General features: G+C 36.0%; 1 protein-coding gene across 1 annotated transcript in view; it reads right to left on the bottom strand.

Moving 5' to 3' along the window:
- Positions 1-4,922: 4,922 nt before the first annotated feature.
- LOC104902523 (probable protein arginine N-methyltransferase 6) overlaps positions 4,923-25,599 on the bottom strand; it is a 32,813-nt gene continuing 12,136 nt past the window's right edge. Inside the window, exons 9-13 of the mRNA XM_010690318.4 lie at positions 22,437-22,531; positions 19,317-19,401; positions 16,245-16,447; positions 5,441-5,559; positions 4,923-5,357 (exon numbers count right to left, since the gene is read on the bottom strand). Of these exons, the coding sequence (XP_010688620.1) occupies positions 5,315-5,357; positions 5,441-5,559; positions 16,245-16,447; positions 19,317-19,401; positions 22,437-22,531 (545 nt within the window). The 3' untranslated portion in view covers positions 4,923-5,314. The remainder of the gene's footprint in view (positions 5,358-5,440; positions 5,560-16,244; positions 16,448-19,316; positions 19,402-22,436; positions 22,532-25,599) is intronic.

A 25,599-nucleotide genomic window follows, 5' to 3' on the forward strand; every position in this document is an offset into this window, starting at 1 on the left:
CTCTTTCTCTCTCTCGTTTTCTTCTCTCGGCTCCTCCTCGTTCGTCGATCGGAGCCGCCACCACCGACGACAGCAGCAACCGGCGCCATCGCCGCGCTTCCTCCCCCTTGTGCCGTGTTTCTCCCTCCTTGCTCTCTTTTGGTTATTTTATTCCTATATTTTTTTATTTAATGTTAAATTTATATTTTTAAGGATTGATTTAATGTTTTTATGATTAAAGTTATAGTTTGATAGTTTAAATATAAATTTCAGATTATGTAATTTATATAGTGAAGTAATTAAAATTTTAAATTTATTTATTATGTTTAAATTAAGGTTTTAAGTATCAAAGCATGAATTTTTAGGGTTTTATGAGTTGAAAAATCATAGTATTATATTATAGTTTATGTAATTGTGTACTATTATGATTATGATTATATTTAAGTATGTTTTAAAGAGTTTTAAATACATTATAAATTGCTGAAATTATTTATTAGAGTATGATAGAGTTTTAATTTTCGAAGTATGAGTTTTTGAGGGTTTTAATGACTTAGCTAGTATGATATTACTATATTGAGAAGTATTAATAATTGAAGTTTTAATGATTAGAAATATTTTTAAACACTTTTAAAGAGGGTGTAAAGTATTTTAAAGTTGTTGGAAATTTATTAGAATATTGATTTGTGGTTATGTTGATATTTGATAGGTGGAGAATTCTCTTTAAGCCACTTTTTAAGGATTGATTTAATGTTTTTATGATTAAAGTTATAGTTTGATAGTTTAAATATAAATTTCCGATTATGTAATTTATATAGTGAAGTAATTAAAATTTTAAATTTATTTATTATGTTTAAATTAAGGTTTTAAGTATCAAAGCATGAATTTTTAGGGTTTTATGAGTTGAAAAATCATAGTATTATATTATAGTTTATGTAATTGTGTACTATTATGATTATGATTATGATTATATTTAAGTATGTTTTAAAGAGTTTTAAATACATTATAAATTGCTGAAATTATTTATTAGAGTATGATAGAGTTTTAATTTTCGAAGTATGAGTTTTTGAGGGTTCTAATGACTTAGCTAGTATGATATTACTATATTGAGAAGTATTAATAATTAAAGTTTTAATGATTAGAAATATTTTTAAACACTTTTAAAGAGGGTGTAAAGTATTTTAAAGTTGTTGGAAATTTATTAGAATATTGATTTGTGGTTATGTTGATATTTGATAGGTGGAGAATTCTCTTTAAGCCACTTCTAAGCTTGTTAAAGTGAACTCGCATTTTGTCTACACAAGGTACGTACATACTATGTGTGTGTTGGACTAGTTAATGTCTTAAAGATGGGATTTATGTAGTGTTATGTATAGGGAACTATTTATAGTCCATATGTGATTTACATTCAAGTGAAATTGCATGTATTATGCCGTTGTGTGAAACATGTTGATTATAATGATTATATTATGTTTCTATGGATGATTGATGCAAGCATATGATCGAGAACTTTATTTTATTAATTCAAGTGAGGGATTAATAATTATATTGTTATTGGATCATAAATTGGATCATGTTGTTCCCTTTGAATTATTTAATTATTTTATGAGCACCGATGACCTTATTTGGTAAGTTGGTATTCTCCTATGAAAGGTTGGTTGGTTGTTGACTTGGATCAAAAAATAAGTTGCATATTGGAATTATTCTTGGGTTGTTAAGTTGATAATCACCTTATTTAATCCTAAAATAAAAATGAAAGTTTGTGTATCCTTGATGATTATATTGTTTGTCTTACTTTGTGATTCATAGCAAGTATATAATTTATTAATCACTTAAAGTGGGAAGTTAATAGCAATAGCTTTAGATTTGTGCACGAACTAGTACAAGATGGAGTACATGGTGGTAGCCCATGGCTTTTCTTCGGAGCGGATTGATCACAGTGTCATATTTTTGTTTAAAAAGTTCCTCGTATCGTAGGATAGGGGAGTACAAAGTTGCACCCGTACTTCGTCTTCTAAATTGAATATTGATTTGGTTTGGACAACTCTTTCCATTGTCTATTCCATATAAATTAATTAACTTAATGGTTGTGGAGTCAAGTTCAGTAATAGTAGTCTGCTATGTTACTATATTATTATTTATCACTGATTAATGTTTATTAGTATCATGATAGATTTTATATTTATTTAGTATGTAGTACTCAACTTTGCTGATTACGTGTTTCGTGTGTATGTGTTGATCATGCTATGCCATATGATCTCGTGATGACCCTTTTGGTGAGCAGTCTCTCAAGATCAATAGAGCACAATCTATTTCAGGTTTGAAGATGATGCATCATGGGCTCGAATTTTCGTGGAGAGCTTGTGTTAACTTTATTATATTATTTGACCTTTACTTTTATAGTTGAGTTTTGACTTCGTGTTGGTTTAACTTTTGGTTGATTAAGTTATATTTTCAAAGTTATTTATTATTAACCGGAGGCTTGGGCAATGGGAGGTAGCCAAAATTGAAGGTAACCGAAGGCTATGAGATGCCTCTTATGGACATTGTAGATCATTTTGAAGGACTCTCATGTCTTAAAACGGGCATATATATTACGGCTTGGGCAATGGATTTTTTTCTCCTCGCAAGTATAAACTAATTCACCCTATTAGCGCTCTTTCTCTCCTGAATTCTGTCATAAAGGAGGATCCTAAGTACCTTTCTCATTGACGTGTGGCTAATATGATTAGGCAGGGAAAGTTGGATGTCCAAGCTATTATTGAGTTCCTTCGAGAGCAGCTAATTGAACAAATTCTTGCTACAGCCCGTCCTTGTTGTGTTGGTGCTAATTGCTAAGGATGATTATATCAGACACCAGTCCGAAGATGACACTTTTATTGTTAAATCTGCTTACGCTCTTGCCACTTCTAGCTACAACCCAAGTTTCTCTTCTGAAGGCAGGAAAATCACTGGGAAGCTTAAAGCTCCCTATAAATATAAGATGTTGCTTTGAGACTACAAACACAAAATTCTTCCCTCTGCCCACCATCATTCTGTCCTTATTTTTTTTCCTTCTCTGCTGTGTGTGTTATGTGCCATGGGACTAGGGGGGATTTGCTCCATCTTTTTAGGGATTTCCCTTCAGCCTCCATCATTTGAAACCGACATTTCAAGGCTTCGTTTCTCCTAATTTCCTGAATTTTTTCAAGTCAAATTGGCAACATTGGTTTGGTTTTAATCTTGGCCAAGATGATCTCTGGAAACCTCAATATTCTACTTCCATTTGGCCCATTTGGTGCAGCAAAACAAAGCTGTTTTTCAGCAGGCCATCACCACCACCATGTTCACTATCATAGTGTGGTGGCTGATTATTATACTAACCTAAGTGTATTTCAGGTCCAACTAAGAAACTTCTAAAAACGATAGGTCGGGCTAGCTGGAGGCCCCCGAAGATGGACTTTCTGAAGCTTAATACTGATGTAGCTTGGCATAATAATCCTTTTGTTGCTGGGATTGGTGGGGCTTTTAAGGATTTCAGGGGAATTTGGCTTCTCCAAAAAGATTGATGCTCCTTCCTGTGAAGCTGCTGAGCTGATGGCAATCAGGGAGGGCCTTCAAATTGCCTGAGATTGTAGCTGTCTCAAGTTGGAAGTTGAATGTGATGCTCTTGTTCTGGATTGTGGTTAATTTGCTGAAAAATTTAGAGCGCGTTGAGAAGCATGCCATGTGTGTGGCTGTGCATGACATCTGCATGCTGCTTGGTAGGAATTGGGAGGTGGAACTTTTCCATATTAAACATGACGCAAACTAGGTGGCTCACCTTTTACGACTGCGCAAGCAGAGTTCTAGAGTGACGAAAGAGTGGTCAATCCATGGCTCCAGTCCCGAGTATGTGAGGGAGGCCTATGCCAGGGATCTAGAGAATGTCCCTTCCACCTTCGCCTCAATCTAGTTGGTGGTGGATGCTTGATTGTGTAGTTTGTGTAATATGCTTAGTTCTTGTTGGATGTATTTTGTCTATCAGAATACTTGTATGCTTGGTGGTTTAATCTAATTTAAGCCTACGTTGTTTCCTTACAAAAAAAGAAGAAGCTCTCTCCACCGCCTAATATTAATTTTCACCTGCTAATACGAATATCCTACCTCCAAAATGGCTACACACATTCATCCTTAACATCTAAATACTCATCTCACGCCACATCATCTTCACTTTTTTTTTTTCTCATTAACACTACTTACGTCATCTTCATCTTATAATTCTCCACCAATCCCAAAACCTACGCCTAACATCATCAATCATCCCAAATTCCACTCCACTTCTTTAGAGGCTTAGACCTTATATTCTCTCACCTCTCATATTAATGCCACCTAATCATCATACGAAACTAAAATAGAAAACTCATCTAATTCTCTTAAACCCACCGTCCAAGTAAGGTAAAATGCTACATTTGGTAAAATGAACAAGTCAAAGTTGTATTCTACTGACAGTGTATAGTATTGAAATGGTTAGAGCACAATTCGATGTGAAAGATTTAAACCACAATTTCTTTAGGATTTCACAATTTTGCGAAATAAAGAATGCCTCATTACTTATAGCAACACAAGAAAGGTTATATTAGAACGGAGGAAAGGGAACAGATACATCATGGACTTCAAGTCAACTTATCTGATGAATTTTAGATACACCATAAATGTTTTGGTCATGCAATTAATAAGCTTTGAGCTAAAGATTTAGGAGTTGATCCCGTAATATTAGTGATGAATAAAGTTTGAAATGTTGAAAAACTGTCTCAATATGTAGGATGTGTCTGTCCTTTGCCACAAACATAGGATAAGAAGCATATATGAGTATTAATTAAGGAAAGGGGACTGACACTTATTTTTAAATTAATTGATTTAGTATTTTTTGGTATCAACCCTCCTCTTCTAAAAAGAAAAAGAATGCAAGAATGGACAAAACAACATCAAAGCGGAACCCAAGATAAGATAGTTTACTAGAAAATGTACAAATATAAACTATCATTCTAATACAAAATGAAAAACTATCATTCTAATACAGGGCTCTCTGGTTTGAAAGAATATGATCGCCTGGTGACAATTAATAGTTCTACGATCAAAAACTCGAGATCATCAGCTCCACAATCCATACCCAGTACATTTTTGTTTCTTATCTTTCAGAGCTGTGGTAGGATAGAGAGCTGATGTCATTTAAATAGATTTGCCTTTGATATTTGTCATAAGGTGTGGAGTTAAATTGTAAAGTGAATATCATGGGCCGCCATAGTTGAGCATAGTAAGAAGTAGCAGTGCACTTACATTACCAACACACGGAGAGCTACAAGTCTTCAACATAAGCTCAACGCATGACAGACTCTTTCACTAATGTCCGGCCGCCAGATCTGCAAAAGAAGAATATAAAGTCACACTAATATCTTGTCACTAAAAACTAAATCCAATTAAAGGGTTTCATCAAGTAACTCACGTGTATTCAAGATGAATATTCATGAACCGGCGGTTTTCCTTGCTCTGCGTTAGGGTCACAGATCCTTCGATGAGTTGATCTTGCTCAACTTCTATTGGCTCATAAAAGTAAATCAATGCCTGAAAACCATCCAAATATATATATATATACATCATCAAGAAAAAAGAAGATGCCTTTTCAATAGCAAAGTAATAAATTCTAGTGAATGGTGCACACAGGTCGCTACCCCATTTGAAGAAGTAAGCCATACTATTCAGCAAGAAACCAATAATTAGGTCTCTCCCTTTGCTCACGATTAGCTTCCTCCATAGAAGTGATTTTTGCTTAATGCAATGATCCAAGTTTGGGACATTACTGTTTTCACAGTGCCTCAAGATTAGTGAATTCCAAAAATTTTACAGCAAAATAGTGTTACTCATAATTATGCTTCTCTTCAAACCTCCCAACTAACTTGTAGAGGGTTTGCGGTGTATTTTAACACTAAACCTAATAATGTTCAACTCCATTTAAAACCTCACATTCATCAGGCAACATTGCAAGTGGTAATGTGAAAAGTGATGTGATTCCTTGCAAACTCTGGACTTTCCATTGGACAAAAGGATTAGTTGCTTCAAAAATTAAAATACTCAGCATATTCAAAGCAAGGCTTGGGAAGGGTGACAGCCTGAAACCCTGAAGAACATAGATATAGTTCCATCTGGCCCAAACCGGCTTTGTGCAGCCTAGTGAATATTGTGCTTGGTTGTCTTAGGTCAAATTATGCAGTGTTGGCATCTTCACCACCTAAAATGCCAGTATGGAACTGTTCGGGTCTATTCTTGTGTTGAGAACTTGATCGAAGTCGACAAGGCAACCTATCATATCTAGCAGCCATGCAAACTCAAATCAGCTTGAAAAATCCAGGTCATCCAGAAGAGAAAGGAGCATGGTTAGAAAAAAGAGGCCAACTTAATTCGGTTCGCCTGTAGTGGAATAGTTTTCAATTTAGACGAACTGAATTTGACCGTTTCAAATTGGTGGATTTAAATAAGCTGAAATTCTGGCCCAACAACTGTGAAAAGACAATTTCGTCCACATTTTCCGTATCAAGACGCTACCTTTCAGATTCTTTTCCATAGATATTTTCACTATGCACTATTCCTACACACTGCCCCCTAGACCTCCCTCCAAGGATGCATAAATCAACATAAAAAGAAATAGATACGAGAGAAGAAGAGGCAAAGAAATAACCACAACCTCTATGGTGGTATTGCGCGGAAAAAAAAAATGCTATTTAAGTTTATATTATAATATAATAGTGAAAATAAGAGTATGATGAACTAGGAGATATAAAAGATTCTACTAAATTTTGCATACAATTTATTACTATACTATTATAATATTGGAGTATAACCATACAAAACACCTAAAAAGGACAATAATACCAAATTTGTGGGCGAAATCGCAACACGATCTGCATTGAACGTATCCATTTCATTCCCGAGAAACTGCAGCACTTTTCCGCAACCGTGAACGAAACCGTTTTTTTGAACCATGGGAAGGGGTGGCCATCCACTCAAAATCCACCTTGTCTTTTCATGTGAGCTAAAACAGGCCACATAATAAAGACAAGGAAGGACTTGAGTTTCAACCACCATAATGACTTCTTTCAAAGGGGAAGTTGAAGAGAATACAGCCAAGCAAATTGTTTGAAAGTTGAACCATGGGAAGTGAGTTAGTGGTGTGAGGAAGCTTCTTATTGTGTTCTTAGTGGATGAGTTTTAGGACAATGTTAGGAAGTCCTATATTATGCTAGGACTTAAGGATTTTTAGACCACTTTTGGTTTGGAGACTTGCATGTCTCATGAAATGCTTATAAATGTTGGATAATTATGAATTTGGTGTTTCTTTGGATTATTGGAAACTTATAATGTTTTCAGGTGTTTCGAGGATATTTAAATATAAGTTTGGGAATTATCTTTATTTGTCATTTTTGTTACAGATTATGTCCTACTAGAGTAGCATTTCCGTCCTGACATTATTTCCACTAACGTCTAAATATCTAATTATTAATAGCTTAGTTGCATAAGGACGGAGTGTTACATCTTCTTAAGACCATTTAGAGGTCCAAGGCTCCTCTAAAAGCATGTTTCTTAGCCTGGGAAGCTACAACAGGAAGGGCGGAATATAATAGATGAAGAAAGAACTAGAACACAAAAGCTCAGATATAATAATGACCACTTCCTGTGATGGGCCAGTGTAAAGTTTGATCGAAACCCTCTAGAGTGGGGGAAGAACTTGAAGGCAAACCACAAACCCAAGCAAGACAATTACAGGAAATGAGTGGGGCAATGAAATATGTAGTGGTGGCCTTCTTAACTAAATCATAAGCAAGGAGAAATCAAATATGTAGTAGGGTACTACTATTTTTACAAAAAAAAATCCATTAATGAATGAAAATAGATTAATACCAATAAATACAAGTGATCCTCCATCCAAGTAGGGTACGGGGAACATGCTAAGAACCAATCACATTAACAACAAAGAGAGGCCAAAAAGGTACTAAAGGAGTAAAGGACCTAAATTACAATTCCACCTTAAAAATTTCAATGAAATCAATTTTATTTCAAAAGAAAAAACACTTATAAGTTCCATAGTCATTTTTGAAAATCACTACCCTTTTAACAAAACACTTAATTTGATATTCGATATCGGAAAATCCAATCATTTCTCTCCAAACAAATACACAAAATAGCAAAAAAGGGCTAATTGACACAAAATTCTACAGGCCAAATGACTCCAAAAGTTCACAAAATGGTCACTTCACCCTAAACATGCTAAGTATCTTCTGCCAAAAGTCTGTAGCCCGTGCACAATGCGAGAAGAGGTGAATACCTGTCTCTTCACTAGAAAAGCCTGGATACCATAAAAGAAGGGATAGCACCTTATATGGCCACTGAAGTACCGGATACACAACTTATCACTAATTTCCACACTACTATGGACTATGTTACCCGGACTCGTATACCCATGTTTGATATGGGTACATGTCTAACTCTGCTATTCTATGAAAATTTTAAATGATTTTGGCCCAAAATGAAGTGTCCAAGTATCCGTGTGTTATGACCCTATGGCTTTTGATGATAATAAACACAAATAAAAGTGACATCTTGATAAGGGTAGAATTTAATGCATTTTTAATAAAGAATGTTAGGAGCCAAAAGTTGTTAAGTAACAGAATAACAGAATTCTGTTATTCTGTTAACTCTCTTTCTGTTATTCTGTTAGCTTGCTGGGTTTGTTAATTGCTGTATAAATAGCTGTAAAATCTGGTATGAGGATTTTATTCAGAAATATAAACTCACTCTTCTTCTCTCCTGTTATTTCTATCTCTCTCTTCCTTTCTCTTTCATTCTGAATTCTGGATTCTTAATCTCTCTTCTCTCTCAAAGTCTATTCTACCTCTTCTATTTCTATTCTATCTTAGCAGGATCTGTTATCCTGCATCATTGGTATCAGAGCAAAATTCGATTCAATGAGCCATTGTTATTTCTTAAATGCATATTCAGTGTTTGATGAAATGCATAAGTGAAGATTAGAAGAATTGTGGTGAAAACTCTTCATTCTGGCGCCTGCTACTAGGAAGTCTGTAGTTATGGAAGAACAAGTGAAATCATTGGAGAAAAAGTTGGAAGATCAAGCCAAAACGATGCAAAACTTGTTGCAGATGGTGAAGGAATTAAAAGATTCTGCTGCTTCAACTTCTGCATCTAATGATGGTTCTGAGTTTAGTCCAAGACCCAGAAATCATATTCAAGGTATTAATCCCAAACTTGAGTTTCCTAAGTTTGATGGAGTTAATCCTAGGAATTGGATAAAAAAATGCATGAGGTACTTTAATCTGTGCAAAGTTCCGGATGATCAAAGAGTAGATTTGGCTTCCCTTTATATGACAAATAAAGCTGAGAATTGGGTCTCTAGTTATTTGTCTGTAAGAAAACATGTAGATTGGGATGATTTCATTATTGATTTGTCTGCTAGATTTCAAGATACTAGGAGTATAAATGTTGTAGAACAGTTCAATAAACTGCAACAATTAGGTGATTTGGAGGTGTATCTTGATGAATTTGAGAACCTGAGATCCATTATGATGCAAAGTAGCCATGTTTTACCTGATTCATATATTCTAGACAGCTTTATAGGAGGTCTTAAACCATCCATCAAGCCTTTTGTGAGGGCTTTCAGACCTGATAATATTGCCAAAGCTGTAGAATATGCTAGATTGGCAGAAGAACAAGCTTCAGCATCATCTCAAAATTTCCTTAAAACCTATAAACACACTCACCCACAAGCAATTTATAATCCAAAACCTTTACAAGCCATTCCTTACAACAACAATGCCAATAAACCACCTCTTTTACCCACTCCACAAACTAAACCATCTCAAGCTATAACCAAAACACATGTTCCCCATGATGTGAGAGCTGAAAAGATAGCCAAGGGATTATGCTTTTACTGTGATGAAAAATTTGTGAGAGGTCATAAATGTCAGTTTAAGGAACCTCAGTTATTTACAGTTGAATTCTTGGAGATTCTGATGAATCAGATGATGGGGAGATGAAGAAATGGTTGAGAAAGATAAGCAGTTGACAGAACCTGTGATATCTGTTAGTGCTTTGGCTGGCAATCAGAATTTTCACACTATGAGGGTGGTAGGAGTTGTGAACAATAAGCCTTTGCATATCTTGATTGACTCTGGAAGCACACACAATTTCTTGGACCTATCTTTAGCTCAAAAGATAGGGTGTACGCTGGAAACTATACCCATTCAATCTATTACAGTAGCTGATGGCAATCAACTTGTGTGTCATCATCGGTGTGTAGATTTTGCTTGGACAATGAATAAGAAAGATTTTGTGGCTGAGGTGATGTTGATACCTTTAGGAGGGTGTGATATGGTGTTAGGTGTGCAGTGGTTGAGCACTTTGGGGCAGATTAGTTGGGATTTTCAGAAATTGGTGATGAGTTTTGCTTTGAATGGAGAATCATTTGTGTTAAAAGGTACTCCACCCAGTAGAGTGAAGATCTTGGAAGGTAAATCATCTGGGAAAGCTATTAATACAGCTGCTCAACTTTGTTTTCTTCAACTTATGGACTGTTCTGTTCAGTCTTCTTTCCATGAATTTAATCAACTACAGTGTGAAGATGTTGAGCTAGAGCAACTCAAAAAGAAGTATAGCTTAGTATTTGAGGACCCAACAGACCTTCCACCTCATAGAGGGGTATTTGATCACAAAATTCCTTTGCTCCCTAATGTTTCTCCTGTTAACATTAGGCCTTATAGATACCCTTTAAAGCAAAGAGATGTGATTGAACAATTGGTGCAAGAAATGTATGATAGAGGCATAATTCAAGCTAGTAACAGTCCCTTTGCTTCTCCTGTGTTTTGTTGGGAAGAAAGATGGTACATGGAGGCTCTGTGTGGACTATAGGGAGCTAATAACAAGACAGTAAAAGACAAATTTCCTATTCCAGTTGTGGAAGAACTTATAGATGAGTTGGCAGGAGCAACTGTGTTCAGTAAACTGGATCTAAGGGCAGGTTATCATCAACTTAGAGTTCATTCAGATGATGTATATAAAACTGCTTTCAAAACTCATACAGGCCACTATGAGTTTTTAGTTATGCCTTTTGGCTTAACTAATGCCCCAGCTTCCTTCCAAAGTTGGATGAACAATGTTTTCAGACCTCTTTTGAGAAGATGTGTGCTTGTATTTTTTGATGATATTTTAGTCTATAGTAAGAATAAACAGGAGCATATTCAACACCTTGAAGCTGTTTTTCAGCTCATGAAGAATAATTCAATGTATGCCAAAGCTAGTAAATGTAGTTTTGTCATTGATAGGGTTGAATACTTGGGTCACTTCATTTCAGCAGCAGGGGTGGAGACTGATCCTAAGAAGGTGGAAGCAGTTGCTAAATGGCCTTCTCCTAAAACAGTGAAAGAGCTTAGAAGTTATTTGGGTTTGACGGGTTACTATAGAAAATTTGTCAAAAACTATGCTGCTATTTGTAAACCTCTTCATGGACTGCTCAAGCATGGTAGTTTTTGTTGGGATACAGAAGCTCAACTCGCTTTTGAAGCTTTAAAAACAGCCTTAGTATCTGCTCCAGTTCTTGCTGTACCTAATTTTTCTGATGTGTTCATTGTGGAAACAGATGCTTCCAATGCTGGTATTGGGGCTGTTCTCATGCAATCAGGCCATCCTCTTGCCATTATTAGTAGAACTTTGGGTCCAAAATGGCAAAAATTGTCTGTTTATGAGAAGGAGCTCCTAGCTATCGTCTTTGCAGTTCAGAAATGGAACAATACCTTATTGGTAGCCATTTCATTATCAAGACTGATCAGAAAAGCTTAAAATGGCTTTTGCAACAGAAGATTTCAACACCCTTTCAGCAGTTTTGGCTTTCAAAACTCATGGGTTTTGATTATGAAATACAGTATAGAAGTGGGCAAGAGAATGTTGTAGCAGATGCTCTTTCAAGAGTGCAAGGTTCTGAGATTTTATGTATGGTTATCTCAATTGTTTCTTCTAACTTAGAAGAACAAATCAAGGATAGTTATCAAGATGATGCAGCTTTGCAAAATATGATTCAACAACTACAACAACAACAAACTCATCCTTCTTTCACTTTCAAGGATGGTCTATTAAGACGACATGGCAAGATTGTAGTGGGCCATAATGTAGATTTGAGGCTCAAATTGATCCAATGGCATCACTCCTCTCCTGAGGGAGGACATGCAGGGAGAGATTTAACTCTCAAAAGAATCAAAAGTGTCTTCTATTGGAAAGGGATGACCAAAACTGTTAGGCAGTTTGTCAGAAATTGTGTGATTTGTCAAGCTGCTAAGTATGACTCTTCTGCTTATCCTGGGTTATTACAACCTCTTCCAGTACCAGAGGAGGTATGGGTAGACATATCCATGGATTTCATCACAGGTCTACCCAAATCTATGGGGTATGAAGTAATCTTTGTTGTTGTGGACAGATTGAGCAAATATGCTCATTTTGTTCCTTTGGCTCATCCATTTACAGCCCTTCAAGTTGCTCAAGCTTACTTAGATAATATCTTCAAGCTTCATGGATGGCCAAGAAGTATAGTGAGTGATAGGGATGCTATATTCCTTAGCAACTTTTGGAAAGGGTTATTTTCATTACAAGGCACTGAATTTTTACTATCTTCTTCCTACCATCCTGAAACTGATGGTCAGACAGAGGTAGTAAATAGATGTTTGGAGTGTTACTTAAGGTGCATGTGTGGCAATCAGCCTAAAGACTGGTGTTTGTGGCTACCTCTGGCTGAGTGGTGGTACAACACCACGTCCATTCCTCCACTCATTTAACTCCCTATGAAGTGGTGTATAATCAACCACCTCCCCTACATCTCCCTTATTTGGCTGGAGAATCTGCTGTTGCTACTGTTGATAGGAGTTTGCAAAGAAGAGAAGCTATGATTACAGAGCTTAAGGGTCACTTACTCAAAGCTCAGAACAGAATGAAAATGCAAGCTGACAAACACAGGTCAGAGAGGTCTTTTCTTGTTGGGGATTGGGTATGGTTAAAGCTACAGGCTTATAGACAGACTTCAGTACAGAAACGCAGCAATAATAAACTCTCTCAGAAGTATTATGGTCCTTTCCAAGTGCTCACTATAGTTGGCAAGGTTGCCTATAAATTGAAGCTCCCAAGTACTGCCCAGATACATGATGTTTTTCATGTATCTCAACTCAAAAGGTTCCATGGTATTCTTCCAGTTGCTGCACATATACCAGAGTGGTTTCAAGGACAACATGATACTGTCATCTCTTAGATAGGAAGGTGATTAAATTTCAGAATAAACCCCAAGTTCAGTACTTGGTGCAATGGGAAGGATACTCTACCAGTGAAGCTACTTGGGAAATTGCTGAAGTCTTTGAAAAGGCTTACCCTACATTTGTGGTTACTTAAGACTTGGGACAAGTCTTTTTAAGGGGGAAAGTATGATAAGGGTAGAATTTAATGCATTTTTAATAAAGAATGTTAGGAGCCAAAAGTTGTTAAGTAACAGAATAACAGAATTCTGTTATTCTGTTAACTCTCTTTCTGTTATTCTGTTAGCTTGCTGGGTTTGTTAATTGCTGTATAAATAGCTGTAAAATCTGGTATGAGGATTTATTCAGAAATATAAACTCACTCTTCTTCTCTCCTGTTATTTTCTATCTCTCTCTTCCTTTCTCTTTCATTCTGAATTCTGGATTCTTAATCTCTCTTCTCTCTCAAAGTCTATTCTACCTCTTCTATTTCTATTCTATCTTAGCAGGATCTGTTATCCTGCATCACATCTTGTTTCTCGATGTATAAATGCTAATGGTACAAATTAGTCCAAGAAATTCTTGAAGACTCGAAGTTGAAAATTTCATGTTCAAGAGTTACTATTATCAAGTTCAAGGGTAGCTAAATTTTTTAGTAGAAGAGTTGTAAAAGTAATCATTCTTAACAATATCAAATCATGTGCTATGAGTAAACTACTCCCTCCGTTTCATTTTAATCTAAATACTTACACTTTTCACGCATGCCAATGCAAAACTTTGAGAGCATATATTTTTTAGTTTTGTATTTGTAAAATTATAAAAAGTATATATTAATAAAATACATGTTATGATGAATCTAACCAAGATCCCACATGACTATATTTTCATCCGCGTATAAATCACAAATGATGATCAAAGTGAAATTTGTGAATAGTGTAAAAAATCAAAGTGTAACAATTAAAAAAAAAAAACGGAGGGAGTATTTATTATGAGTATAGAGTTAACAGTATAAATATTTAAAATTTTCATAATTAAAATTTTCATAGAATAGCAATTAAAATGAAATCTGCTATTCGAAAAAAAAAGAGTTTTTCAAAAAGAATATTTGAGGAAAATATCTTATTCAAATAACATATCATCTAGATATCTTATCCTTTTTGAGTTTTTCAAAAAGAATATTTGAGGAAAATATCTTATTCAAATAACATATCATCTAGATATCTTATCCTTTTTGGAAGGATAGAATTAAATGAATGATATGGTATTTGATTAAGATTGTTCCTATAATTTAGAGATACAATTCAATCGTAACTGATCCTAAATTATCTCTTAACTACAAAGTTTGACCAAAAAGATTTTTGCTCTATAAAAGATTTATCTCTGATGATAAGAAAATATACAGTTTTTCCTTTTAAACATCGAAGCTTTTGTGAGAGAAAGATTGAAAGACATATACCACTGATAATAACACAGTAGATCTGAGAGTGTTAAAGGTGTTAACTAAGATATTATTCAGACCTCCATTTGCTTGTATAAGAAGCACATTTCGAGGAACATTTCTGTAATTATTACAATCATAGAGAGAGTTGGGTTGGGTACATTTATGTGTATTTGATCTAGCAACACTTATAGCTAAGTGTTAGGGTGCACTACTAGAGTTAGTAGTGGGGTTGATTGTACATTGAGTGAGGTATAAGGAATTCGCTTATAGTGGATTTGGTGGATGTAGATCTCTTGGAGATCGAGCCACGTTAAAATATATGTCTCATTCATTCATAAGTGATTTGTATATGCAGTGTGTTTCAACATTAACTAAAACTGAATTTTTCAGTTGAAACACAGTGCAGTGCCATAGATCTTAAAAGTTCGATTTTTTTCGAAATTTTCATAACTCAATTCAACCCCCCCTTCTTGAGTTATATCTTGCTTACAACCGTGTCCACGTCCGAGTGTCAAGGATCTGACACAGGTACTTGAGGTGAATTGAAGAGTCCATGTAACTAAGACTATGGGGATGCAACAGAGAGAGCTGATAAGTTGAGGTAAAAGGGGAAAGAAAGGTATGTTAGACTAAGAGGTTCCCTCGCGCAAGAAATATTTGGTTCTTACCGCCCCCCTCATACCTAACAAATAAAAAAGAGAAAGGACAGCGGAGAAACCTGTAAAATAAAAAAGAGAAAAAAGGAAATGCACAAAAAAAAAAAAGATGATTACTGCGAGGTTGCCATCACATCCATCCATTCGTTAAAAAGTCTATACTTGCTTTTAGTCACTTTTGTGCCAAAGAGAGTTAACATAAACCACCAACACCGTTTTCCCACTACAGAAAGATGTTTATGACATCATAACATATTCCCCAAATCCATACCTCGTTCATTCCTGGCTTTCGCACAAGCTCCTAACCTACTAAATAATCTCCTATCCCTTTCCATTCCTAACAATATAAGTCGCTCATAACTTTCATCTTTATAACCCTAGGGATCTTAAGAAAGGATAAGACGCTAGAGAGAGAGAGAAATAATCAGCATAGCATGACTGCCTGATGAGAAATAAGCCCTCTTCCATCAAACCTTTTAGAAATGCTTGTTTAAGGGAACATAAATGAGTAAGAAGAAAATAATGAATGTTAGAACCTTCCAAAGAAGAGTATCTAAATTCATAAGGGAACCCACAAACAAGCAAGAAGGAATCTGGATCTCAAAACCAAATACAAAGAGTGTATTAAGAGCTAGGTCACTGGATTTATACTTGAGATTAATCAAACATAGACACCAGATATCATTGTACATAAATACAAATTCAGGGATAATTGGTAATAGGATCAACGTATAAGGATCCTTGGTGTCTAAATTTCCTCGGGTTAACTACTCTACATTGCAACTTTTGCTCAACAATTTAAACGCCAGCTTCCAGCCTATACACCCTCCACCATGCCCAGAAAAAAAATAGAGGTAAAATAGAGAAAGAAAATACCTGCTGCCAATGTGTTGGTGGATTCTCAGGGGCAGTAGATAAGATAAGTCCTTCACTAGGATTTGTGCGCCTCTTTCTCTGTCCACCATTTTCACAATTACGGTTGATAGTTTTATCATCGGAGGGAGTACCATTGTTGGTTAGTAAATTGGCAGGTCCTCCAAATTCAACATCAAACCAGAAGGCAAACCCATGAAGAGGAGCTGGATCCATAGAGACATAACAGCTGGTTTAGGGTCATAGCTCAATTGCTGACAAAACACATTTTGCAATTCTCAAAGCATGTTCTAAGCAAAACTCAATTACAGTTATTTTTAGTATGATTTTAAAGCTGATACACTCAGACTCTCCTAATCACCTTGACGTAATACTTTCCACCTGATCCAACCCAGAGCGAATACAGAATACAGATTTGAACCCTGAGGGAATAAGTGGAATCGTTGCTATTGCTGGAAGATCCTGTTCCCATACAGATCTGTTCATCTGAAAAATGAGAGAAAGCTTAGGATTCCACCATGGGAAAAAGCTCAGGCATGCTCCATGGAAGAAAACTCGAAAGTTTCTCTACCTGACTGGATAAGTAGAAGCAACTGAGGCTATGTTTGGTAGGAAGGATTTGGATAGAAAAGAAAGGAAAGGTAAAAACAAACTTTCTCATGTTTGGTAAAAGAAAATAAGAGGGGTTTGATTGGAGAGGAAAGGAAGTGGAAGGAAAAGAATACTCTTAAATCCTTGCTTTCCTTTCCTCCCAAAATCGGAGGAATTTGACAGGAAAGAAAACTAACAAGCTTTTTACCTATGTTTTCTTTATTTCCTTCCTTTCTTTTCCTTTACTAATGACAACCAAACATGTGATTCCTCTTAAATCCACCAATTATACCAAACATTGAAAAACTACAACCACCTTCTTTTCTCTTCTTTTCCTTTCTTTTCCCTTCCTTTACTAAAAAAATACCAAACAAATGTTCTGACTTTTCCTTGTTTTATTTTTGTTCTTTTTTCCTTTTTGTGGTTTGACGTTTGTATCGATTTTTTTTAACCTCTCCTTCCTTGCCAATATTTATTAGGTGTTCTCTGGAAACATTGTGTTTTCCTCTCACATAAGGTCATGTGATTAGCACATGACGTGGCCTATTATATAAAAAAGAGAATATCATGTTCCCAGTAACATAATAGACTACCTCCCACACGTACTGTAACCTAAAGAGCTGTAATCAGCTAGGCTTTTTGATAGGTAAGCTGTAATAAACTACTGAGTTATTTTTTTTACTTTGCCTCATTGACTTTTCAAATGGTCATAATTTTTAGTGAAAATTCCTATCATACCATGGTGGACCTATAGAGTCCCTGCATATGTGAAAAAGAAGCCCTGCCCATGCTAAAATAAGATATAAAGAGCCTGTACTACCAAGTCTGTATCCAAGTTTTGGATCCATGCAAAACATGTCCTTGACTCCTTGATTTTAAATTTCAGAAGTCCGACACTTGGATTATACCCGAGTCTGACACCCAAACCCAATACTGAGCATTATAGTACTATTCCCTTAACTTAAGTTCAATGGCGTAGCAAAGCAGCAGTTCATGCCTTCAAGGCCCTCATCTAATTAGTTACCTGTATAAACAGGAATCTAGGAGATACCTTCTAATTGAAAAATGTTAGGCACCATATTTCAAACTTTTACTTCTCTTTTGATGCACAGGAAAATAGAAGAAATGACAAAAATTAACTGCATAATGTTTCTTGCTTACTATGACTAAAAGCATATATTTCCAAAAAAAAAAGAAGTATTGACAGCAGATATAACCACCTTAGTCTACAATATGAAGTTGATGCTTGAGTAAAAAGAAAGGCCTTTTAATTAAAGCAGCGGGAAAGGTTGGGTGTGCCCACAGGCCACAGCACGGGGTCTCTTACACTACATCTAGCCACAGGATGAGAAATGTGGAAAAGAAGCTTCTTTCATGACTGCTCTGCTATATATTCATGGAAGTTCGTTTCTTGGAGAGAGATGCCAAAATCTCCAAAGTCCGAAAACATGTTTGCTGACTAAGAATTTCAATGATGAATTAACGACAGTGACCTATTTCTCCATTTACGGGCATAGATAACCAGATAACTGGGAATTTTAACAAAATTAATGATCCAGCCTTTTTTCTAAGCTCTCTTCAAGGAATTGCTCTTGTGACTTTGTCTAAGAGTTCAAAATTAAACAGTCCATTTCTTCAAATAATCTGTTGATATGATCTGTCCACTATAGACGACAAGTGAACAAAAAATCTATTACAAACTTGTGTAAATTTCCCATATTCCGATCCTTATTATCTGGTCTCTTCCTATATGGTGATTGGGGTTTCTCATTAACCAAGACCTAGCCCATATGCTGCCTACCAAATAATCTGAAGGGTACATCATTTTGCAAGTACAATAATAAGGTTCTAACTAAGAGCAAAATTTGAGACATGAAAGCCTTGCAAACTAAGTTAATGATTGACAAGATCTTAACATCTAATTCCAGGAAAACTGAGGTTGTGTTCTTATCACCTGAATTCTCATGAATTAATCTTAACTTATTGAAGTTTATTTTGTAAGGTGTTAAAACTAATATGAACTTATCTGAACTTATTAAACCTGAAACTTTATTTTTTAAGATGAAGAGAGCACCATAATTCATGGGCTTGGGCTGGTCCTGGTTGGTAGATGGACAATGGTTAAGACTTAAGACCTAACCTTACCAGTAAAGTTGCAAGCTAAAATTATGAAAATTGATAGGTCCTTAATTTTCAATTATATCTATATATGGTTTTAAGAGGAAAGCCATAAGAATACATTGGATCAATGGACTAGTTACCGATATTCATACTTGAGAATCAAGTCTTTTGATGAACATGTTTTTCTCCTGTGCGTATGTGGATCACATGGAGTGAGTTTATTGGATGAAGGAGAGCGTCACGTGGAGGAAGAACCGAAGAACTATTTCAGTATATACATATAGATTATTTTATATAGATAAGACATGATCTTCACAGGTAAAGACTTGAATAATGTATGGATGACAAACCACCATTGCTTACCACGCATCATAGACTGCAATCTGAACTTTGTTGCAACAGTTTCCAGCTCTGTCAATGTAACAGTATAACAATCTACTTGCTTAACCTGGAAAAGTGAAGCTTATCAGCAATCGGTAATTAATGACACAGCAGAGATTTACTGTTCATTCATCTGACAGTACTGACACTTTCAAATATAAGAAACCAGCAGGGGGGGGGGGGATACACAATGACATGTTATGGGCTGCTTTAAATAATGAAAATTACATGTAGATAAGCTGCTTATCTGCAGTTTCCTACTCATATGAAGCAACAAATTATGCATCACATAAAAAGTCGTTTCTAAAACAGACTTTAGTTTCAAAACAACCCTAAAGGAAAGCTTGAAAACTGAAGACTCAGAAATGACACGAGCATTAATAAAACTCCAAATTCCCTATTCATTACGTTTCCCAAGACATTTGACCAATTCGACAAGAAATATCATAGATTTTCCACATCAGTTGCTGCTAATGAGAGTGTCCACTGATAAGTGTTAACCAGTATTTGAAATATATGTGGGATCAGCCATCAAGATTTCTGAAAGTTGGATCTTTCTTTGGATTCAGTATAGATTACCCAGCAAACGTTATAGTATACCTATGAATCATGGAAAGGCAAAGACCCTGGAGTTTCAGCATGAAGTGCTTCCATTTCGTAAACAGGCAACAACAAATACGAAACATACAAAGAACGCCAAGCTGGCAAGTGAAGCATTAAGTCATGTTTCGAACTGGGTGTCAACCTCATGCGTTCAGTTCCTTGCCCAGAAGTTAGAAGGAAAAAGAAATAAAAAGATGAGGTCAGATCTGACGGAGATTCTACCATGTGGACCATCCTCAGTCACTCTCTCTCTCTCTCCCCTTCCCTGTCTCACTGTTGAGAAAATTCACCTAGGCACTGTTTAAGAAAACCTTAAAGCATCACTGGGGTCCTCGTTGGCATTGATTTCTCTCTAGTCTCCACTTTCTCTGCTTCCATTATCTTTCATATGTCTTCCCAGTATCATTGAGACTTTTGGGTAAAAGAGATGATAACTTCCAGCTTGGAAGTACATCTTAGCCGACAAAGCAAACACACTGAAAAAGTTTCTGAAGAGCTATAAGACAAGGAAATACTGCTTAGGCACGCATGATTTCAGAATAAAAATCATTGAAAGGAGAAGCAACTTGACCAAAAAAACGTAAGAGTAAATATTGAATTTTTAAAAAATAAATCACTTGCTAAGACCTTAAAAAAGGTTGCAGTCGTGGACACAATCGCAATAACGGCTGCAGTGTCGCAAAAGTTGCAGTGGTGAGTGTTATGCGACGCAATATAACATACTGGAAAGATATAAACAACTTCATTATCTATATAGAGCATATAATAGACAAATAAATATATAGCCTACGGGTAATAGATAATAAACGATATTCGAGAAGTGTCAAAAGAAGAAGGCATTGACAGTTGAGAGGAGGTTAATTCAAGAGGTTTGGCTCATACTTCCTCTGTTCAATAGTTACTGCAACATCTCCCCATGGTATTAAGAAACCCATGTGAAGAGGAGAGAGATAGATAATTGCAACATCACCCCATGGTATCAAAAAAGCTACATGAGAGGAGAGAGATAAAGAACGATAAGAAGTGGGACCCATGTGATAAGTGAGAGATTGAGAGAAGATATTACCAAATAAGGGGAACATCGCAATTAATGTAAAAATTCCAAATAAGGGAGATGTTGCAATTAGTATACAACGAATGAAGTATAATTTTGGAAATACTGACATAAATAATCCCAACTTTTAAAACCAATCCAAAGTTTAGGGGTGGCTTCTCAAATAATATGAACTATTAAATTTCATATATACCAGAGACTGAAAATCAATTAGATAATTTGAGAACCTCCCCTCCCCCCCCCCCCAAAAAAAAAAAAAGATTAGGGATTACTCTTGAAAATTTCAAAGTTAAGATTATTTGATGTTAATTTTCCTATTCTAATAGTTGAAGTTTTGAAAACATACATTTATACCATTTGTTTTCTTGAAATGAGAGATTTCAATCAAGTATAAACCACAAACCATAAAATCAATACGTGAGGAGTTTTGTTATATATAAACTTCAATAGTACAACTACGCGTAATCGCAAAATTTCAATAATACTATGCCAAATTGGTATAGAAAAAAAGAGGGATTTTTGAGGGATTGGTATTAAAAAAAAATGACCAGCGACATATTGGTATTAACAGCTCTGGCATCATATTGCCCTAAATTTTTGCCGGATATAACTTTTTGCTGCTTCATTTAATTAAACAATAAAAAAAGCTATTGCAAACCGCATTTCCCTATATTTCCCCCCTCTTTCTCCTTTTATATGACATAATAACAATAACCATAATGATAAAGCGTACTCCCTCCGTTTCCTAAGATCTTCCTTGTTACCGTTCCTACAGATAGCAAGGAGGATCCACTTGTGTGGGGTGGGTAAAGTAGGAGAGAGAAATGGGTGAAAATAAATAAACAAATAAAAAGGGGTTAAAGTAGGAGAGAGAAAGGGAGTAAAATTGAATTAATAATGTAATAGTGGACCATATGATAGGGAATGAGAGGGTAAAAAGGTGAAAAAAAATTCCAAATAAGGAATAAAGTAAAAGAGGAAAGATCTTTTGGAAACGCACTTAAACGGAAAGAGGGAAGATCTTTAGGAAACGGAGGGAGTATTTAAGAAAAACAATAATAAGGGATTTAAGATGCAAAAAAGGTAAAAATACAATTTTATAATAATGTATTAATGTTACATTTGAGTTACGTCAAATCTGGATGAAAAAAGTTAAATCCAGTAAAAATTTAGGCTTATATGACGCCTTAGTTGTTTTTAATACCAATTTGTCAAGGTGCCTTTATTTTTTATACCATGTCAATGGTGACTTCTTTTATATCAATTTGGCAAACACCCACCTAAATCTATACCAATTTGGTAGTTTGGCCCGCCAATACTATAATGTAGTAATAATAATGGGTGTCAAGCTGTGATATAAATTCATGCTGAGACTCTTCCCTAAAAACAGATTTGATAACATTTAACATCAAACAGCATGATGATTGGAGAGAGAAAGTACTCACCACCTGGGGCCATGTCAAGACATTCTCACCCGATATAGTCTCCACACTTGGCTCTTCAAATGCACATTGTTTGGCCAGTGGCACCATGGCTGACACTGGTGGTACAGAAAGAGAGTATATATTAAACAGAAAGGCCTGAAAAAATAGGGGGTAATCAAAGCAGTGACTAATTGTCCATTGTCTAACCATATGGTTTATTACGAACCATTTGGTAATGGTTACATATGGTGGTAATGCTAATAAAATAACATGGAATTTTGTAAAGAAAGTATATGTTAATGCATGTGATAAATGACTTCATCCACAGACATGTGATTTTCTTCACAACATTACTACTTGATACCAACCTAAAGTGGTAATGGATAGTAATAAAAAGTAGTGATGAAAATGAGGTATTAGAAGATGGACAAGCATTATCATGGACCACAATTCATGAATATTTTCAACATATGCTATTGCGTAACAAACAAGCAGTTATATTAATAGCTTCAATGAACAACTAAGCGGGCGTTCGGTTTTTTAAGAGGAAACGGAAAAGGTTTGAGAAAGGGTTACAAGGAGAATGGAAAGGTTTAACCATTGATTTTCTAAGTTTGTTTAAATTTATCAAAGAGAAACCCTAATACTACCATCACCATAAATTCTCCCCTAAAACCACCACACCCTTAATACGAAATTGCACCTACTTTGGCGCCGCCCTTCCTCTCCTCTGCCACCGCCCCTATCCTCTCCCCTCTCCTCCCCCATCGCAGCCCCCTTTCCCTTCCCCACCGCTGCCCCCTTCCCCTTTCCTTCATCGACTGATCAAAATTTCTCCCCTTCTCTCTTTTTGTAGATCTAGTGGTTTTTGGAGGAAGGAGTTTTCGGTGGATGGTGGTGATTTTCGGGTGGTTGGTGGTTTTTTCTGGGTGGAAGGTGGTCGTTTTTTGGGTGGAGGGGTAATTTCTTGTGGTAGGGTTGTGGTTTCGGGTGGGGTGGGGATGTTTCTGGTTGAGGTTTTGAGCGTGTGGGGCTATCTCAGGTGGTGGCGGAGTTGTTTCGATTGTTGGTTGTGGCGGCCAGTGGGCTTGCTTCAGCCCTCAGGTGGCGGTGAGGTTGTTTAGGTAGTGGTGGAGTAATGGTGGGGTTACTTCGTGTGGTGGTGGGGGTAATTTCATCACTTTGTGTGGTGGTGGCCTCGTGGGGTGGCGTTTAGGGTTGATGGTGGTGGTAAAGGTGCTGTAGAGGTGGTTCCGGTGGCAAAGCGGTGGTGGTCACGGTGACCATGGAGTAAGAGGAGAGAAAGGGTAAGTGAAACCCTTGGGGGGAGGGGGAACCAATATAGAGGAGTTTGGGGGTAACCAAGGGTAAAGAGAACGATTGAATGGATCAAACAAACAAGGGGGTCAGCCTACTTGATTCCCTTTTCTTGTGACCGCCAATCAAACGCCCCCTAATGGTCCACAAACTGACAATATGATTGATATTTTTGGATAACTTGCAGCATAGCTCCCTATCTGTCAATTTGACCTTGTACATGAAGCCATTGTTTAAAATTTGTGCACGCGGAGATCCTTGCACGTTTGATACTTCAATTGATTGAGATTATAACTGAATTAACAAATATATAGCAAGAGATGCAGGATCAACAGACAAGAAAAGGTTTACAGATCAAGCAAGAAATATGTTCCCAGTTGCACGACCAACAGTCTCATAGCAAATCAATCAAGTAGTAAAGACATGTATGGTGCAAAAAAAATTAGAATACAAATTCAAATTGTTCTCCTTCTGTACAGCATCACTGGATGTACAAATTTTCAAGGAAACTTACTTTCTTCAAAACAAACAGTTAGAGATGAGTTAATGAGGAGAATAGACATAATTCAAAAGATCTGAAAAACATTTGCACTGCAGAAAGCTCTCCTAGCATTCCAAATGGGATACTTTCACTGCTCGTTTGGTAGTTGGTTATAAATAGTGGTAATGGAAATGAATTTGTATGTAAATTTGTAAGAAAATCATTGTTCATTCCCATGGTAATGCTAATTTATCCTAAAGCGTCTACTTTTCTTCTTAAATTTTCATTCCCATCCAATACCACCTTGTAGGTGGTAATGAGTGGTAACGAAAATTACTTCCTCTTGGAGAAGAAAGCACAACTTAGGGGTGAGATTGTTTTCCCATGGAGAAAAAAACACAAACTTGGGTATTGAAATTGTCTCTCCATAGAGATTTTAAGGGTGCTTCGTTTGTAATATCACACTTGAAATTCATTCCCATTATCCCAAATTATTAACAACTACCAAATGGGACGTCAAGGAAATTCTAATTATTTATAACGTTTACCCAGCAATATGATATGAGATAAAGCAAATACAAGTATATAGTAATTAATGCCTAATTGACACTGTACATTTAAAAAAATATCTTCACAAAAAGAAGTTACTGCAGATTAATTCCCTTAACAGTGTCCACATAGAACATGCAATCAATTGGACCACCTTTTTTTATGTGAAAGGGAACTATTGCTTAGAATCTTATTTAAGCAACTCAATGCTGAACCCTATTTTCAACCAAGTGTTAAAGTAAACAGGAAGCTGTGTACCGCATGGAGTGAGCAAAAGATATAGCTTCACAAACAGGGTTAATACGTGCCATCGAAACTGTTCCCTTTATCCATTCCCACAAAAAAGAATGAGTGATGAGTAGTCAAAGTATGTAAGGTTCATATGAGGGACATGTGTTTGCAAATTGCATATCCAAGAGAAATGAGTGATGAGTAGTCAAAGTATGTTTTGGATAAGGGCCTCCAAATCAAGGAGTATGAGTTGGTGCAAATGTAAATGTATGATAGCCACATAATTGACTGATTTTCCAACAGTTAAGACTTAAGAGACAGGCTGTAAGATTCAGCTGAATAAGGTCCAGGGATTCCACTCCTACAGGTGTGACAGTCCACATTCCGAAAGAGGAATAATATTACTCGACAAACTTCCTTGAAAGCTTTATGTATTCCCACACCAATCTAGCTGAAATGTCCCCAAATCAGAAGTAAGATATGTCCACAAAGCAGAAGCAACAAGAGTTACAAGAATGATCCAACTTAAAATTACTCATTATTGCATGTCTATGCTACAAGCTAAAGTCATCAGATCAAATGTAGATGAAATTCAAGATACACATT

The sequence above is a fragment of the Beta vulgaris genome, chromosome 9 (genome assembly GCF_026745355.1).
Source record: "Beta vulgaris subsp. vulgaris cultivar EL10 chromosome 9, EL10.2, whole genome shotgun sequence".
In the NCBI taxonomy this organism is placed as follows: domain Eukaryota; kingdom Viridiplantae; phylum Streptophyta; class Magnoliopsida; order Caryophyllales; family Amaranthaceae; genus Beta; species Beta vulgaris.